This window comes from Drosophila sulfurigaster, chromosome 2R (genome assembly GCF_023558435.1).
Source record: "Drosophila sulfurigaster albostrigata strain 15112-1811.04 chromosome 2R, ASM2355843v2, whole genome shotgun sequence".
NCBI classification, from domain to species: Eukaryota; Metazoa; Arthropoda; class Insecta; order Diptera; family Drosophilidae; genus Drosophila; species Drosophila sulfurigaster.
Window position 1 is genome coordinate 3637828 of NC_084882.1, and position 19075 is coordinate 3656902.

Below are 19075 nucleotides of genomic sequence, written 5' to 3' on the forward strand. Positions count from 1 at the left end.
CCTCCTGAGAATATGCGCCATCGGAAAAGTAAGCATTGCATTGCTTTAATTGCTGCCACGATGTATCAAAACTGCGAATACATTCGTCCCATTACACATTTGAAGTCAGAGCTCTTGAAGCAGTATATTTGCTTTTAATATCAAAAGTGCTTAACAGACCAAGCTGATCAAACATCCGAGATGTCACGTAGAGAATGATCCGTTAGACAGCTATCCTTGAGTGGTCTAAAAGAAAGTCATTCAACGCCTTATGTGACGAAGTACAACACGAAGCATTACTTACGAACCTAAGCTTTGTAGATTTGCTGTGGGGTCGTAGACACCTCGGATACGTAGCCCGTCCCTCTGTATTCATTTATAAATTCTAAGTAACTTAAGAACTTTCGCTAAGCGTTTTTCAAGCGACAAAAACCGTCGTTTCAAAACTTCAAAAAGGAATCACCAAGATGGGAAGGATCCGATTCCATCTTACTTCAAAACGACTAGACCACAAGCCTTGAACTTTCCTTTTGACACCACAGATTGACATTAGTCTTCTGATGAAACTATTCATTAGGAATATACCGCTTCGAGACGATCTAAAATAGGGATCTGTTGGATGAACATTAACAAGTTTCTTCGCGTACTACGGCCTAACTTTCGACTTTGCTACTTGAATTTTTTCTTCACATTAGAAGCCGATTCAACAATGTCAGGCAAGATGATGCACGAGTTGTCTTTACGCAGATGCACTCCGTAAGCAAGTTTCTCATTCATAAAAATAAAAATTAACTTTAATTAGAATTTTAAATAATCGATTTTTAGATTGGCCACACACATTATTGTAGTTACAAATTTTGGCGATTTAAAGGTTTTCAAATTTGTTTTGTAATAATTGCTAATTTTCGTTGTTTTTTTTTCTATTATCTTTGCTATTCTTCTTTTTTACTTTTGTGCCCCTACAGCCATAGAAAGGGCAGGTTGCCTATCAAACCGACAGCATGGCTTTCGACCAGGTAAATCGACAGCTGGAGCGCTGCAGTGCGTCATAGAAGCGGTAAGCGATGCACAGAGAGGAAACGCCTACTCTATTTATTTATTTAATTTAAAGGTTTTCAAATTTGTTTTGTAATAATTGCTAATTTTCGTTGTTTTTTTTCTATTATCTTTGCTATTCTTCTTTTTTACTTTTGTGCCCCTGACCAGATGTTTGAATGATGTGACTTTGGTGTAAACATCGCATCATAATTTTTCCGCTCAACTCCATATAAAAACAAAGAAGCTACAGTTGAGGGTGCTCGACATTGAAATACCCGCTACCACTCATATATCGCAATAATACTAAAAGTATACTAAAGGCTGTATAGGGTATATAGCACTATATTCAGAATACATACATATATGTATATCATTGAGTGCAAAATATACCAGATTGTCAGCCAAAACAAGCAATACCCCATTGTGGTAGATTTTTTAAATATGTAACTTCGTAAACTTTTATCTATTCTCAAATTTTTTGAAATTTAAAATTCTATAGTTATTATTGTATGAACATAAATCGTCGCTCTACGCTTGGTATTCGATTTTTGTCCATTTGCTGGAACGGAGGTGGGCGTGCAAACAATTGAAATAAACAAATACGATTTCGCGCATCTGGGAACACCGCTTTATGTAAATTAATATATAAATATTTACACATATGTATATAACGCATATGTTAAATTGTTCATAAGTTTAAAAATGGATTTTATATGCATGGGTGGCAACCCTGTTTTTGATATACCAACGGCGTTTAAAAAAATGATGGCTTCGCACACGACAAATGCTATATCAAATTGTATGGGTCTGTGTAATTTACACATTTAAGTGTAGTGTGCAGTTCTACATGTCGAAAACGCGTATTTTAATTTATTAAAACACTCAATTTCAATACTTAACCTGTTAATTAATTAATTATTTTTTTGGTGAGATAATTAATTCTAGCTTAGCGATTGTGATTTTATATGTATTTTTCTGTTTTTAGCACACAAAGAAGCTGAATTCGGCAGCAAATGTCAGGCGTGGATCAGGTAATGGCATTTTGGTATACATACATATGTGTATGTACATATTTACAGAATTCTTACATATGTATATTTGTAGAATATGTGCATGTACATAACATATGTATATGTATATACGTGAATGTTTTTGTCAATATAACTTAATCAACTCAAAATTTATTGAAGTAGTCTGTATTAAACAATTTAATAATTAAATATTTATACATACATGCATTTATATGCAATTACATATTAGGTGTACTCACAATTATTGATATTTTTACTGTGCTAATTTAACCATTTTTCTTTTTCTTTCAGAAATTATCAGGAACTGCAGGTATACTCATAAATATTCAATGTCTTTATTTTTCAAAATCTCTTGGATAAATGTGCATGTGTATTTGTGTGTGTGTATGATGATATATCTTTACATTACCGTAATTAATAAATACGTATAAATTGCATAAAATTAAGCATAAAACAATACATGTGGTCTCACAATATTTAAAAGGTAGTAGGAGTATTTCTTCTCACATACGATTTAACTCTTCTAGATTACACCAACTGGATAGCTGGTGTAATTGCCGAACCCTTTCTGAAATTTAAAAGTTCTCATAAACCACAAAATAGATTTTACAGGTAGACTATTAAAATAGTTTAAAATATTGCATAATCATCACACAATAACTATTAAAGGCTGGTCTCAAATATTTTATATAATCTTCTGAGTCTGACTTAACTTAATTTGTTGTGTAAACCTTCTAGGACTATAGCTTCAAGTTGCAAATAAATAAATTTAACTGAATGTGACTAAGTTTATACTGCGGTTTAATGTCGTATTAAAGTGCAAGTGTAAAAGCCTGTAAAAATGCGGATTTTTATTAATCAGTTCTATATGAACCAATTTTCCCCGTCTTAATGTCAAAAGTTTTAGCATAAAGGTTACTCCAATGATACTGAAACCAAAGTTTGAAGTTTTATTGTTGAAACTATTAATAACTAATTACACATAACCTGAAAAGCTTTTGGTGTAAAAAATAATATTGGTTTTTTGTTTTATCATAAGCTATTTTTCTATTTAAGGACAATGCTAACTATTCCAACATCTCTCCAGATTCCAAGAATCATTTAAAGGGTCAGGGTAACACTATAAAGTAAAAGAATACAAATTTGTCAACAATAATTAAGGATCATTTAGAAATATAAAAGATTTTCTTCTCATATCCGAAGTTATTTAGATCAAAAGCTTCAGGCCATGTCTTTTATGTCGTTATACAAAATTGACTATTCTCTTAAAGCGGAAGCATGTCCCCGTGTTGTGTTGCGTTTAAAATTGTAGGCAATATAATATATATAAGTGAATATCAGCTTTGGTATTCTAATGGTCTATAATAGTGGTATTTAATACTGTTTTTTTTCTCCAATATATTATAATTATTTATTAATATATGAACGGAAATAGTGAAATCTGTTGGAGAGCGCACTATACCATGGAGCCAACAAGTTGATGAGGCATCGTATGAAAACTTATCTTCTCCAGCCAATGATGATAACTCTGGTATTTTCTATTAAAATAAAAAATATAATAAATTATTTAATTAAATCTATTTCGCATTAAATCAGGTAATCAAAGCTCAATGCAATTCCAATTTCCGCCATTCAATGTGAAAGAAAATAATATTACATCATTAAGCCACACAGGGAAAGGACGTAAAACATCTCACAATAATGGTAAGTAAGTCTGAAATAATTTAGGTTTAAGCAAGGCAACTCGAAAATGTGAGCTCGAATAAAGTATTATTAGTCGCGGCTTCTAAATCGAGAAAGAGCACAAATATTTTTATATTTCTCTTGAAAAAGTGAGAAATATCACAGAAAACACTTATACTAATATTTCACTTCAGGATGTCTACTTTCTTCTGTGATTTTGGAATCTCTTGAATTTTGTCAGTGTTGTTGTCTAAAATATATCATTATTTTTGACATTATTATTTTTTTAACATAATAACAACAATACAGGGATGCCACAGAAATCAGTTCAACTCGAATTCTATTTCAAGGAGCCACAGACACTTTTTTCAGAGATCTTAAAAACTGGAATATTTTTCCACTGTTTCAACAATAGACAATTTTTATGTAATTTCTTGTTTAATTTGTGAAAAACTATAATACATGCTTTATTTTTTTTGGTTATTAAAATTAGAAATTTAATAAATCACCAATTAAATACCTTTCATCCAGAGATGTAGACAGTAGTTTCAAGCCGATTTTCATTTACGGAGTCCACTTTTTTGTATCCGAGTTCCGAATGATAAATTTTTGAAGCAAATGTATTGAGTTCAGTTATATTGCTACATATTTTTCATTTCAAAGATAGACAGTATTCTTACTATTCGAATTTTTAATCAATTAAATTTAACTCAGCTCGATTTGATTAAATTAATAATTAGCTGATATATTTTTGCAAACGGCTGCTACGTTGCCATCAATCATTTTTGGCACAAATGAATATATATAGAAAAAAAATCTTCAGCAATAAATTGTTGATCAAATTGAGAATAGCCCTTATTGCTGTATTTATTAAGTTGTAATATTATTTTATTGATTTCGATTTGAAAAGTTACTACAAACTAACATCTGTAATAAGTATACAATAATAAATAAAAGTTTCCTCAAAATTACAATTAACTGACCTTTGCTTTTAATATCTCCTCTGACCAGTTCTCTTGGGAAATGCCTTTAATAGTATTAATTAGAATATTTTGAATTTTGTCTAAATTCTTCTTAAATGCATATATTATTTCATGAGTATTTGCTACTTGCTGGTTAACACACCAGCATTCTTTGTTAGTTACAAAACAGAAAGATGCATATAGAATTCCTGCTTCCTTAGCGAGTGCAGCTTCGGGACATAACGTCATGCTAAGAATATCAGCCCCCCAGCTTCTAAATAAATTGTTTTCAGCAATTGTAGAATAACGCGGTCCTTCTAAAGTGATTACTATTCCCTTTGAATGTGTCGCAATCTCCAGCAAATTTGCCGCTCTTACTAGCTGATTTCTTGTTCGTTCACAGAATACAGGGTACATTGGCAAATGACAAACACCAAAAGGGCTACCCACGGCACCGTCATAAAATGTTTGTTCCCGTTTTGTAGTATTATCAATAATATCATGTGGAACTACAACATCGCCTTGATGAATATAATCACGTAGCGAACTAACAGTGTTCGTTGCCAAGATATGAGTACATCCCAACTTACGCATAGCCCAAATATTAGCCCTATAATTAACGTTAGATGGCATTATATCGTGAAGACGACCACTTCTTGAAAGCAGTGCACATTTGACATTTTCGATATCTCCCTCAATAATAATGTCTGAAGGCTTTCCAAATGGTGTACATACAGCACATTCTTTTCTATCATTTAATGTCAAAGGAGTATCGAGACCAGATTCGCCAATAATACCAATCTTTACTTCTTTAGAATCAGTAAGTGGCTCTCCCATTGTCCTTCCTACCAAAAAATTAATATTTTAAAAAATTTCCAAATAATTTCAATTGTTGATTTTCTGAATCTAAATGATATTTTCATTTGTTTCTTCATGGCATGTTTGGATTACATTTGTATATAATAAAATAACACTACTCTTAAAATGTGGTCTATCGTGGTTACATATACAACTTTGACAAAAGTTTGTTCAAATAACAAATATCTGAATAAGGTTATTAATTTTATATTCAAATTAAATATTAAGGTTTCTTTATTAATACCATTAATATGCGAAATCTTGAATTGGCTTAAAACCGAGTGTGTAGATATACCGAATACTCACGAAAAACAAGAGCGGTGCCAGTAGACACTAGTTGAAAAGATCATACTTTTTATACCCGGCTACCCATAGGGTAGAAGGTTATTATAACTTTGTGCCGGCAGGAAATGTATGTAACAGGTAGAAGGAGGCATCTCTGACCATATAAAGTATATATATTCTTGATCAGCGTCAACAGCCGCGACGATCTAGCCATGTCCGTTTGTGTGTCTCTCCGTCCGTCCGTATGAAACACTGAATTTCAGAGACTATAAGAGATATAGCTATAATTTTTTTTCGACAGCATTTGTTATGTTTTCACGCAGATCACCCCTCGCCCACTTCCGCACCCGCAAATCAAAAAAATCGAATAACAAGCGTAATTTTAAAGCTAGAGTTGCGAGTTTTGGTATATGGGCATTTCTCAGGGTCGCGAACGTACGTTCGTACGAGATAAATTAAAAAAAATAAAATCGAAAACAAACGTTTCCTGAAACTTTTTTTACTCTTCAATAGCATTTGTTTAGCTCTTTGGTTAGTGTAAATTATGGGGCTTATCGATTTTGAATTTTCATAATATTGTCAAAAAACATGCGGTCGCGAACAAATGCAAAACTCTGCGAATTGAGACGGAATTTTTTAAAGAAATAACTTTACTTTTAAAATAGAATCATGTAGCTTTCTATTAAGTCTACTCCCAAGAAAATATCTCCATTTATTTATTTTTAATTTAATTAAGTTCCGGTCGCGAACGTACGGTCGCGAACGTACGATTTTTCCATGTAGTATTATTTATTAAATTTTCATTTTTTACCACAACTTTTTTGATTAATAACTTCAAATTTCATAAAAAACAAGCGGATTTAACTCAATTTAATGTGTCTAATAACATTTAAAGCAAAAAAATAAATTTGTATTAAATATGAAATATATACTGAAATTTATTAATAGAAAGAAAAATATGTAATAAGTAATAACTAACAAGTAATAAGTAACTGCAAACGACTTAGTTATTTCAAAAACAAAAACAAAAAAAAAATTTTTTTTTTTTAAATCCATGCGACGCTAGTAAAAATCGACATAAGTCGCGAACTTACGCTACTTTGACAATCAATAAAAAAAGGTTGGTTAGAGTAACCCCAATGATTTTTTTATATTTAAAATATATATATCAAAATAACTTAACACGCGAAGTTTCATCCACCTGCTTGCCCTTAATGCGAAGCAATTACAATAAAATGATGTTTTCGGTCGCGAACGTACGATTTGAACATAGATAAGAAGCAAAATAAAAATTAACAGTTAATTGAACATTTGTTCGCTCTCTTTGCATTTTTCTCTTCTTATTGGATTGCAATAAAGAGATTTGGTAGAAAAAGAGCAAACATATCAGCATACAAAAGGAGCTAAAAGTGAAAAAATTACATTTTTTCAGTTTGCAGGCAAATTTTTTTATAAAAACAACGGAGATACGAGGGTGGGCTGATAAATAGTCGGCCTAACAAAGAAAAAAATTTTAAAAAATCCGTAAGTATTTTATTCGATTAGTGTTTTCTATCAGCCGATTACTGTGAAAGTTTCATGCGGTTTTATCAACACTGGTAATTTTGGCGGGACTTTTAGCGCATTCACTTTTGCATTGTCGTCAACATGAATAAAATCGAATATCGTGCTGTCATAAGATTTCTGTTTTTAAAAGAGAAATTCAACGACGATATTAAAAATGAGTTAGACAAAGTTTATAAGGATTCAGCTCCATCGTTTTCAACCATAAAATATTGGACTGCTGAATTTAAACGCGGGCGGACAAGCATTTTTGACGATGATCGCCCGGGTCGTCCTAGAGAAGTGACAACACCAGAAATTGTGGAAAAAGTCCATGGAATGATATTGGATGATCGCCGAATCAAGCTGCGAGATTGCAAATGCTCTAAACATTTCTCGGGAACGCGTTGGAAACATTTTACACGAATTTTTACACATGAGAAAGCTTTCGTCAAGATGGGTGCCGCGATTGCTCACAATGGAAAATAAGCGCAACCGCTTGCACATTGCGAAGGAGAGTTTGGCATTGCTTAACGCAAACAAACACGAATTTTTCGTCGTTTTGTGACTGTTGACGAAACCTGGATTCATCACCATACACCAGAGAGTAAGGAACAGTCAAAGCAATGGATTTCAACTGGGGAAACGGCACCGAAAAAGGCAAAGATCGGTTTGTCGGCCAACAAGGTGATGGCAACGGTTTTCTGGGATGCCCGAGGTGTAATTCATGTGGATTATCTGGAAAAAGGCCGAACAATTACGGGAGAATACTATTCCAATCTCTTGGGACGATTTGATTCGGAGCTGAAGAAAAATAGCCGCACATGGCGAAGAAAAAAGTTTTGTTTCACCAGGACAATGCTCCCGCTCACAAGAGCGTTTTCGCCATGTCGAAATTGTGTGAATTGCACTACGAAATTCTACCCCATCCACCCTATTCTCCAGATTTAGCACCCTGTGACTATTATTTATTTCCAAACTTAAAAAAATGGCTTGGGGGTAAGAAATTTCATTCAAATGAACAGGTAATCTGTGAAAAAACGTCTATTTTGAAGACCTGGACTAATCCTATTTTATGGAAGGTATTGGGAAACTGGAGGATCGGTGGTCCAAGTGCATACGTCTAAAAAGAGATTATGTTGAGAAATAAAAAAGCAAAATTAAAAAAAAAAGTATTTTCTTTGTAAGGCCGAATATTTATCAGCCCACCCTCGTATGCTACGGATCCATTGTATTATGAAAATTTGGATATTTCTTTATGACATTATACAAAAAAATACGATGAATGTGAAGATTTTTTTTTCGGTCGTGGTTTACCATTTTCAAGAATTGCCCATATATAATAATAACTACAGTAGTTATGATTCCGGATCAGACAAAAATTGTCGAAGTTATTAAAGAAATACTTTTGTATGGGCAAAAACGCCTACTTACTAGGGGTCTTAGTTGCTTTGGCTGACAATCTGGTATATTGTGCCGTTTATGGTATATTTTGAATGCGGTACTATCGATATACCAAATATACCATTCGATATATTTTTAGTATTTTTGTAGTATAGTCGGTATATTTTGAGAAAAATACCGCAAAATATATTTCATTTATTCAAAATGCGTAGCGGGTATCTCGCAGTCGAGTACACTCGACTGTAGCTTTCTTACTTGTTATTTTTCGAAACAGCCGCAACTCATACTAACATAATTAAACATTTATGTATATTTAATAATCCTCCAACGCTGCTTTCATAAATATACTTTAATTCTTCGTTAGAAAAACATTCATGTTGCACCGGGCTGCATCTTTTAAATGTCCCCAATAATCGAAAAGTACGCTTGATCTATCCTGAAGGGGCTGTCCATTTATTACGTAATCACGTTTTCTGCGATTTTTGACCCCCCCCCTGGTAATCAAAAGTAATCAATTAATGAACAAACTCCCCTAACAATGATTACGTAATCACAAAAAAAGAAAAATATGAAAATTTGTTCTTTTAATCGTTATTTTCAAAAGGAGATTCCAGCCAATCTTTAATATTTTTATTATTGGAAGTTGTCTTGTCAAAATCTCGTTATATCCGCAGGTATCATCTTCGTCGTCTACATAGTCCTCGTTAAGCCATTCGAGGTCTTCACATCCTTCGTATGACTGAATTACTAGGCATTCTCCCTATCGCCGTCCAGCCACACGATAAAGGGGTTTCTTTGATTTCCAATCGAAGCTTACAGCTACATTTATAAGAAATATTGCATTCGGTACCTATCGACAGAGTAATCGGCGCTAAACTAATTTTTGAATAAATACATTTAACAACAAAATTTTTATAAAATGATTACGTAATCATTGTCCAAGACCCCTCCCTCCCCATGTAATCAAACATAATCATTTCCTTGACCCCCTCCCACCCCCTAAGTGATTACGAAATATATTGACAGCCGCGAAGACCCCTATCATCCTACATTGAAAGTGTTGATGGATTTTCCTACAACAGTGGCAAGTTCAGCCTCATCAAGGTCAGAGAGATCCACAAACACCGTTCCGCGATCTAATTTTATTGTCCACAATAAATATCTTGTGAGTTGTGAGCGGCAAATCCGTCGAGATCAGAGATTTTTTAACTTTGTCAATGCAATGCGTGGTTCGTCAACACTTCCAACAACCATGTTTTTTGATGGAAATACAGCTGATACAAGTCAGTCCATATCTGAATTGTTTGCTGACAATTTATACACATCAAAAATTTCGATTGGTATTGCCGTATCCTTATAAGATAAATGGCTCAAATTGTTTTCTGGAACTCATAATTGCCAATACTTCAATATTAAATATTTTAAATAGTACAAATCCTACTTTCCCCTCAGGGTCTGATGAAGTTTTTGTAAAGTCTTTACATAATCTATTTGTTGCTAAAAAATGAATAACATACAATTACAACATTTGTTTACTTCTATTTGTATACCTGCTATCGATGGGGTAGAAGGGTATTATATCTTTGTGGACACAGGCACAAATATAAAGTATATATATTATTGATCAGCGTCAACAACCGAGAGGTTCTAGCCATGTCCGTCTGTCCGTATGAACATCTAGATCTCAGAGACCATAAGAGATATAATATAATAATTATACAGGTTTCGACAGGTTTTGTTATGTTTGCACGCAGATCAAAATTTTTGACACGCGTGCCTCGAAAATCGACAAAAATCGAATAACAAGCATAACACACCACTCAATAAGTTCCCGGCCTGAGAGGGAAAAACACATTTTTTTCTAAAAATTTACTTTTATTCATCAATTTAGTTTCCATCTAAGGCTATACAGTCAGTCCAGCGCTTCTCCAACCTTTCGATGACATTTTTGTAGTAGGATGAACTTTTACCCTCAAAATAGCCCTCAGTATCGGCAATCACCTCCTCATTTGATCGATATCTCTCGCCTTGGAGGTGCTTTTTGAGATCTGCAAAAAGCCAGTAGTCGCTGGGGGCCAAATCTGGAGAGTAGGGTGGGTGTGGCACTAGTTCGAACCTCAATTCGCTTAATTTCAGCATTGTTGCCATAGACTTGTCACAAGGTGCATTATCCTGATGAAACAGCGGTTTCTTCTTTGCCATATGTGGACGTTTTTTCTAAATCGCTTGGCCCAGTCGATCTGGCAGCTTTATATAATATTCGTTGTTGATTGTTTTACCTTTCTCCAGGTAGTCTATAATCAAAATCCCGTATGCATCCCAAAATATGGACGCCATAACCTTACCCGACGATATTTGTGTTTTGGGACGCTTCGGACGGCTTTCACCGGCTACCACCCACTCAGAAGATTGACGACTGGATTCTGGAGTATAGTAGTGTATCCATGTTTCGTCCATGGTTACGTAATGGCGAAATAAATCGGTTCTTTTGCGCTTCAACATGCTTAAACACGCCTCGAAAGCATCGATACTTTGTTGCTATTGGTCCGGTGCTAGCAATCGCGGCAGCCACTTTGAGTAGAGTTTTTTCGTATCCAAATGTTTATGCAAAATCGTAAACAAACAGCCTTCTGATATCTTTGAGGCATCAGCTATCTCCTTTAATTTTAATTTGCGATCGGCCAATACCATTTTTCATATTTTTGCGAAATTTTCTGGCGTAACTGCTGTTTTTGGGCGTCCGCCAATACCATTTTTCATATTTTTGCGAAATTTTCTGGCGTAACTGCTGTTTTTGGGCGTCCGCTACGCACAGCGTCTTCGGTGACCACACGACCACGTTTAAATTCATTGTACCAATCCTTAATGGTTGATTTTCCTGGAGAAGAATCCGGGTAATGCTTATCAAGCCAAATTTTGGCTTCTACCGTATTCTTTCCCATCAAAATACAGTGTTTAATGAGGACACGAAATTCCCTTTTTTCCATATTGTAGAAAAACTCAAATGTTGTTTCACTTTAAAAATTGTAACTTAAAAGCACGTGGTCGCAGAGTTGTAAAATTTTTACACAGAGCTTATGATAATTGACACTATTCATAAAAATATCGATGTTTGCTTACTACTGCCCCCTTTATGTCGGGCCGGGAACTTATTGAGCGATGTGTTATTAAACTAGAAACTAGAGTGGTGATTTTGCTACATACGATAATAACTACAGTCTTTATGATTTCTTAAAGTTTAGTTGCGATCTGATAACAAATGTAGAAGTTATTAAAGTTATTATAAGTTATTTGCTTTGGCTGACAATCTGGTATATTTCGAATGTGGTACTGTATCAATATACTTAAAAATAGCCTTTAGTGTATTTTAGTATTTTTGCTATATATTAAGTTGATATATTACAAAATTAATACCGTACTATTTTGCTGTTATTCAAAATGGGTAGCGGGTATCTCACATTCGAACACACTCGACTGTTGCTTTCTAACTTTTTTCGCAAAGCAACATGGTTTTATGAAATTTAAATCTATCTAAATCTATTACCACTAACATTATACATCAGTTCACATTCATTCACATGCAAAGTGACTATATTACCACTAAACACTAGTTGAATACTAACTTCAGCAAAGCTTTTGATTCACTCTCTTTTCCTTCACAAACTTTATCTGTTGGGATTTCCTAACAACCTAATAGGATATCTAGCTATTTAATCGTAAGAACCCAGAAAGAAAATACCTATATTTTAAATGCCAAACCTCTTGAACGTATTGAGTTTACTAATGATTTAGGTATCTTTTTATCTCGTCTGTAGCTAGTAGTGCTTTTGCCGTGCTAGGGCTTGTTAAGCGTTGGTCTAAAGAATTTAATGATCCTTATATTACAAAAGTTCTCTATACTTATAATAGGTCTTGTATTTGGAGACCCAAATATAAGGTTAATCAAGATAGATTAGATTAGAATTCATCCAAAAACAATGTTGCTCTTCGCCAGTCCTTCGTGCTCTGAACTGAGATTCCAATTCCGCCTTATCGTAGTAGACACTTATTGTCAATCTTCGATAGTAGAACCATGATTGAAGCAATGTTAATTAATTGTAAAATCGATTCCTATTAATTGATTAGCCAAACCAGTTTTAGGTTTCCTATTAGAAGCACCAGAAATTTCTTACCTATTTCCCTTCGGCATTGTAGTGAAAATTATGCCATACATAACCCTTTCCGCTCTTAGCTCACAATATAATAATTTTGGTCCTATTAGACATAGCACCTTGTCTATTACTTCGTATTATTATCTTATCTCACTTTTCTAGCTTTTCATTTTTAATTTATATATACATACATACAAATAATACAAAATACATAAAAATATAATCAAGATCTAAAAATGCACATACATTATCTGAAAAAATTATTTAATAAATTCATGAAAAGTTACTGCGAATACGGAAAGTCAATATTCTGCGATTTCATTAAAATCTATTTTAAAATTTGAACTTTGAATGCGTGTTGTAAGAGACATAAATATACGAGGCTACTAATTTTTTCTGATTTATTAGTACAAATTTATTTATATTAAAAAATGTCAATTATGCAGCAATATTTGTTCTAGTCATCCCAGTTTGTAATGGCTATTCGTGATAAAAAAAAATGAAGAAATTGAAAGAAACATTGGCAGGATTTTTTGTTATTTTTCAAAATATTTTTGTGTAATATGCCATTAAATTATTTTATCAAATCGAAGGTTCGAAATAAGTTTTCCCACTTTCCTTGTAATTTAATGTAATTTGAAAAATGCAAAGATGCACGTCTCAGCACTGAAAAGATAATATATAATAAATTATTTTTAAAAATCTGATTAAAAAGTACATAAGCAATGCGAATATTGGTGTAGCATGTTTAGAGGAAGCATGTTTACAACCATTTACTAAAAGATTGTCCCGAAAATAAACTCGGTGTATGGGTCTCTCACGAGTGCATTTTTCTGAAAATCAGTTTGGTATTAGTAGTAGTAGACAGTAGTTTTTTACTATTATTTGTTTATTCGCGTTTACGAAGACTGAGAACACCACTTATTACAGTATTTTTAATAAAAAAAATTTTAATTAAATAAAAATAATAGAAAAAACTATATGTTGGCAATGTTGTTTATGCCTAAACCTTATCAATGATTTTCATTGCTTCACGCATACTTATAAAATTATTTTAAGAAAAATAAAACAAAAAGGGCATCCGCTGAAAATATACGAAATTGTTTTGGAAAATTATGCAACGGCTTAGAATGCTACTAAGAGGAATGACGGTTTAATATTGATCTGCTGAAGAAGATTTTACTGTAATGCAATATTAGAGATTTAAGTAAAAATTCATTCGAGTTCGTAAAGTATGTGTGATTTCAATCTAACAATTAGAATTTTAATTTCAGCCAAGACCGGATGCATAGATTACATTGTGTGGTCCAAGTATACAGTTAAGAGTTTAAGAAAATATTAACCAATATAGAAATTAAAATTATGAACACCATCATTATTAGATGAAAGTATACGATATGCTCTTATACTTGCAAATTGGTTCACAATATATATATTTTTTTTCATTTTTACAGTGAATATCCCAAAACTTAACTTTAACTCCTTGAGCTTATTTAGTAATTACCTTAAAAATTATTAATAAGAAAAATAATATAAAATACCTATTTCTTTGCAGACACAAAGCTGAAATATGGAAATTCAAGCAGTTTTAATAACTCAAAGAGAGAAAATCAACAAATAAATGCATGGAATTCAAGACGTTTTTTTGCAGAAAAGGTAAGTGAAATTTTACATAAAAACTGTCGCTTGAATTCCACTATTACTTACTAGATACTTTTATAAATACAGAAGTGTATTATAACTTTGAGCTCGCAGGAAATATATGTAACAGGCAGAAGAAGTCAACCCTCCAACCCTTTAAATTATATATAATCTTGATCAGTGCCACAGCCCAGACGATATATCCGTGTCCGTCTGCCTGTCCGTATGAAACACTGGATCTCAAACACTAAAGTTATAATTTTTCGACAACACTTGTTGGTCACTTGTAGGTCAAGTTTGTTTTAAATTCTTACCATTTCCGCTCGCGGAAAACTATAAAAATCAATTTTTAGTACATACAATCATTACAGTATTCAAGATTCCAGGAATATTTGCTAACGATCAGAAAAAATTTGTATAATTTATTTGATAAAAACTTTCATATTTCGAAAAAACGCCTACAGCAAACGGGTCTTAGATGCTTTGACTGGCAATCTGACGGAATTTGTTTCGTGCGACCGTAAAAAAAACATAAACTAAAACAATTTCAAAAATAAGTGAAGATTATTTTTCCCAAGACCATTCTTAGCTCTCATTAAAGTACTTATCTAGAGCTATAAGAATAACCTTTTCTTATTTTTGTTCTATGGTATATTTGAAACTCTCGATATACTAAATATAGCTTTCAGTGTATTTTAGTATTTTTACGGTGTATTTTCAGTAGAACATGGTTTAATTGAAACCAGTCTATTCACGTCGACTCTAGCTTGTTTAATAATTAATGTATGATTAAGTAATAAGGCTTCATTGGAGAGGGATCGACCAAAAGATACCACATAATTAATTAATAAATGTTAATGAAAGTTTAACAATTTCCAAATTTATAATTTAATCATTGAGTACATTTACTTTATATAATACTGTGGGCAAAAAAGTAGTAAGACTTTGTTCATAATTTTAAAATTCTTTATTTATTCGGTCAAATCTATTTCGTCCCCCTCAAAGTAATCCCCCCCGGACACAATACACTTTCGCAAACGTTTTTTCCAATCCTCGAAATAGTTTTTAAAGTAGATTTCCGGAATAGCCTTCAATGCGCGTAGCGATTCTCGTTTAATGTCTTCAATTGACTCAAAACGATTTCCCCAGAGCGATCGTCTGAGTTTTCTGAACAGCCAGAAGTCACGCGAAGCTAAATCAGGCGAATACGGTGGTTGTGGAACGTTATTGGTTGAATTTTTGGCAAAAAACTCACTAAGAACCAATGCAGTATGCGACGGTGCATTATCGTGATGCAAAAAACCAACAGTTGTTGATCCATAATTTTGGTCTTTTTAGACGAATTGCCTCACGCAAACGATGCATAACGTTCAAATAATAGTCCTTATTAACAGTTTGGCCGGATGGAAGGAATTCATAGTGCGCAACACCACGAAAATCGAAAAAAACTGTCATCATGACCTTGATTTTTGAACGACTTTGACGAGCTCTTTCTTGACCCTCCTTGAAGTCTTTTTACCACTTATAAACATTTTTTTGTGACATGGTAGAATCACCGAAGGCCTTTTGCAACATTTTGAAACATTTCGGCACCCGAAATTTGATTCCGCACACAAAATTAAATGGAACTTCTTTATTGAAAAATTTCACTCATTGTAAAAATCGCCGAGTGCACTTTTTGTACTTCAGAAAAACAGGCATATATTAAACACTAATGATTATTTTTATATGATATTTGGCATAGAAGTTACTGACAGTCTTGCCAACCTAGAAACAAAATATTTCGACGAATGGATTTCCGCACGAAATATAAATTAAAAAGTCTTACTACTTTTTGCCCACAGTAGTATTTTACAAATTCCATAAAGTTAAATTTATTGTGAGCACATTTTTTTATTCCATGTGACAGTGGTATTTTTATTAATACAGAAATTATGTCCATAAAGCAAATCCAGGAATTATAGAAGATCAATCAAATTGGCTAATTGCTTTGGTTAGATGGGTAACTTTCACATGTCTGTAAATGCTAATTGGTATAAGTCACATTCGAATTGAAGTTAATATTGGAATTGAATCTGCTTTTAGTTTTATATGCAGCGGGCAAAGCATGAGCACATTTCTAGATTTAGCTCATAAAGCCACTTCATAAAATAATTTTTTTTTACAAATCATTTTAATTTCTATACATTTTCTATTTCATTTTAGTTTCTATACATATTATTAATTTCGCTCTGCCTCTTATTTATATTTATATATATGTATATGTAGATTAATGAAAATGGCGATGATCAATCAATCAGTCAGTTCGACACACGTACAAGGGAATCTGTCCATGAAGTTAAGGCACACGCCGCCATCACTGTCCCGAAGAAGATGACATGGGCTTCAATTGCTTCGCAGCCAGCTAAACTAACTTCAAAAGTATGCATTTTTTTTATTCCAAAATATTCATTATTTTTATTTTCCTTTTCTGCATATACAGACAACATTTGCCAGTTCCAGCAATAAAAAAAAAGGTCCGGGTATGCCACCGCCACCAATGGTACCGGGCAAGCATAATTTAGATGTTAATGTGTGGGACTTGCCCGACAGTAATCCTCCACCTCCTTTACCATCCCCGCCGATACCCATTGAATTGACCAGTTCGGATATTCATTTTTCTACATCGACTAAAGAAGAATCCACACAATCTGTTGGCGGACGATCTGAAAAAGATGACCGTTTTGAGGTTGAACCTAGCAACCTCAATGTGTGTAGCACAAAACCGTTAACAATAGGACAATCTCGCAAAAATTGGGCATCCCTTCAGCAGCAGCAAGCTACCGATGCACGTCAGACTAGTGGTGCATCAGCGCAGCCAATTCGACGTATTGTAGCTACAAGTACTCATAATCGATATTCAGATCGTAGGGGAAACTTCACTGGTCATCATCGACATGATTTTGAGAAAAAACATTAAGCATGAATATAATGATGAAAGTAATCCAAGAGCTGCGGCGCCGAATACGTCTATAATAGAAGAAGTGGTTGCTGATCCGCAAATATTATTGGATGAATTAAAGGACAAAAACAATTATAATCCAACTGAAATTGATTTAGATAAAGCAGCCACTGCACGGTAATTACATTTTTTTCATAAATCTACAAATAATTTATAAACATTTTTTTTTTTAGCTTTTTTGTTATAAAATCATATTCTGAAGATGATATTCATCGTAGTATAAAGTATGAGATCTGGTGCTCTACAGATCATGGTAATAAGCGATTGGATGACGCTTTTAAGGAACGATACAAAGAAGGCGGTAATATTTTGCTTTTCTTTTCGGTAAATAGCTCAGGTCACTTTTGTGGTATGGCTCAAATGATGACATCGGTAGATTATAATTCCACATCCAGCGTTTGGTCTCAAGACAAATGGAGGGGGAAAGTTTAAAGTAAAATGGATATATGTCAAGGATGTGCCTAATGGAAAGCTGCGGCACATACGTCTTGAAAATAATGACAATAAGCCAGTGACATATTCAAGAGATACACAAGAGGTGCAAAACGCAAAAGGCATTGAAGTTCTACAAATATTACACTCATATAAGCACACAACATCCATATTTGATGACTTTTCCCATTACGAAAAAAAAGCAAGAAGAGGAAGTCTCATCGAAGCGTCCAATTGTTCACTCAACTGATGTCATTAATCAATCTCAATTGTCAATTAATCGTCATTTCAATCGACAACAAATCGATGACAGAGAAAGAGAGCGAAATGTCCGCAGCGACTCTCGTAGCTTAGTTATGACTACAACACAAAAAAATTCATTTAACGGAGGTAATAATTTTCGCGATCGCAATTCTATTCATAAAAGTACTACTGGACCCAGTGGCTTCAGCTCAAGCTACAGTGACTATCGAAGAGGATTCGAGAGGGAAAATGTGCAGAATGATAGGGAAAATTTATTTGAATTACGTCAACATGGATCAAACAGAAAGGACGACCATTTACATAGCTATTCAACTAAATCAAGGCTTAATAAACGGGAATATAATACTGAACAAATGAAAAGTGATGTGCGTGTGAGAACTGAGCTATCATCATCAAGGGGATTTGCCTAAAGTCTGTATTAATCCTTGAACCATAGATACATATGAAGTAATTTATATATATATATATATATATATATATATTTTGCGTTGCAAAACATTAAAACAATGTAGAATGCAAAACAATGTCTATTTGTGACTGAGCTGCGGTAAAAATAATTTAATGAATGATGTTGACTGAAGGTCAACGTAATATTGTAACATTCGCTGATTTTTTGTTTAAGACTTTCTTAACGATTGTGTATATGCAGTAATTTATAGAGGTAGAATTAAGATGAAAATAAAGCCAACAACCGGTAAATTAGAATTAACAAAATTGATATAATAAAAATTTTATGTAATTTATTATATTTATATAAAATAATTGACGCTTTATTTGAACGGTTCAACACACCTAAAGATAAAG

At 33.3% G+C, this 19075-nt stretch overlaps 2 protein-coding genes across 2 annotated transcripts; one reads left to right on the forward strand and one right to left on the reverse strand.

Moving 5' to 3' along the window:
- The first annotated feature begins 1803 nt into the window (after positions 1-1803).
- On the forward strand, positions 1804-17667 carry LOC133836264 (YTH domain-containing family protein). Its single transcript, XM_062266651.1, has 8 exons — positions 1804-1943; positions 2003-2048; positions 2340-2358; positions 3484-3579; positions 3645-3752; positions 14489-14589; positions 16843-16995; positions 17057-17667. The coding sequence occupies exons 2-8, from the start codon at positions 2031-2033 to the stop codon at positions 17531-17533; spliced, it is 972 nt and encodes a 323-aa protein (XP_062122635.1). The 5' UTR covers positions 1804-1943; positions 2003-2030; the 3' UTR covers positions 17534-17667.
- LOC133836266 (purine nucleoside phosphorylase) lies at positions 4202-5626 on the reverse strand. Its single transcript, XM_062266652.1, has 2 exons — positions 4715-5626; positions 4202-4658 (listed from the first exon to the last, which is right to left on the reverse strand). The coding sequence occupies exons 1-2, from the start codon at positions 5528-5530 to the stop codon at positions 4620-4622; spliced, it is 855 nt and encodes a 284-aa protein (XP_062122636.1). The 5' UTR covers positions 5531-5626; the 3' UTR covers positions 4202-4619.
- Positions 17668-19075: the final 1408 nt, after the last annotated feature.

Bases quoted from the DNA above. Each gene is read 5' to 3' on its own strand.
- LOC133836264 (XM_062266651.1), top strand. The intron at 3,753-14,488 runs GTAAGTAAGTCT...ATTTCTTTGCAG, and splicing joins TAAAACATCTCACAATAATG to ACACAAAGCTGAAATATGGA. The intron at 14,590-16,842 runs GTAAGTGAAATT...ATGTATATGTAG, and splicing joins GACGTTTTTTTGCAGAAAAG to ATTAATGAAAATGGCGATGA.
- LOC133836266 (XM_062266652.1), bottom strand. From the start codon at position 5,530: ATGGGAGAGCCACTTACTGATTCTAAAGAAGTAAAGATTGGTATTATT. The intron at 4,659-4,714 runs GTCAGTTAATTG...TACTTATTACAG, and splicing joins AGGAGATATTAAAAGCAAAG to ATGTTAGTTTGTAGTAACTT.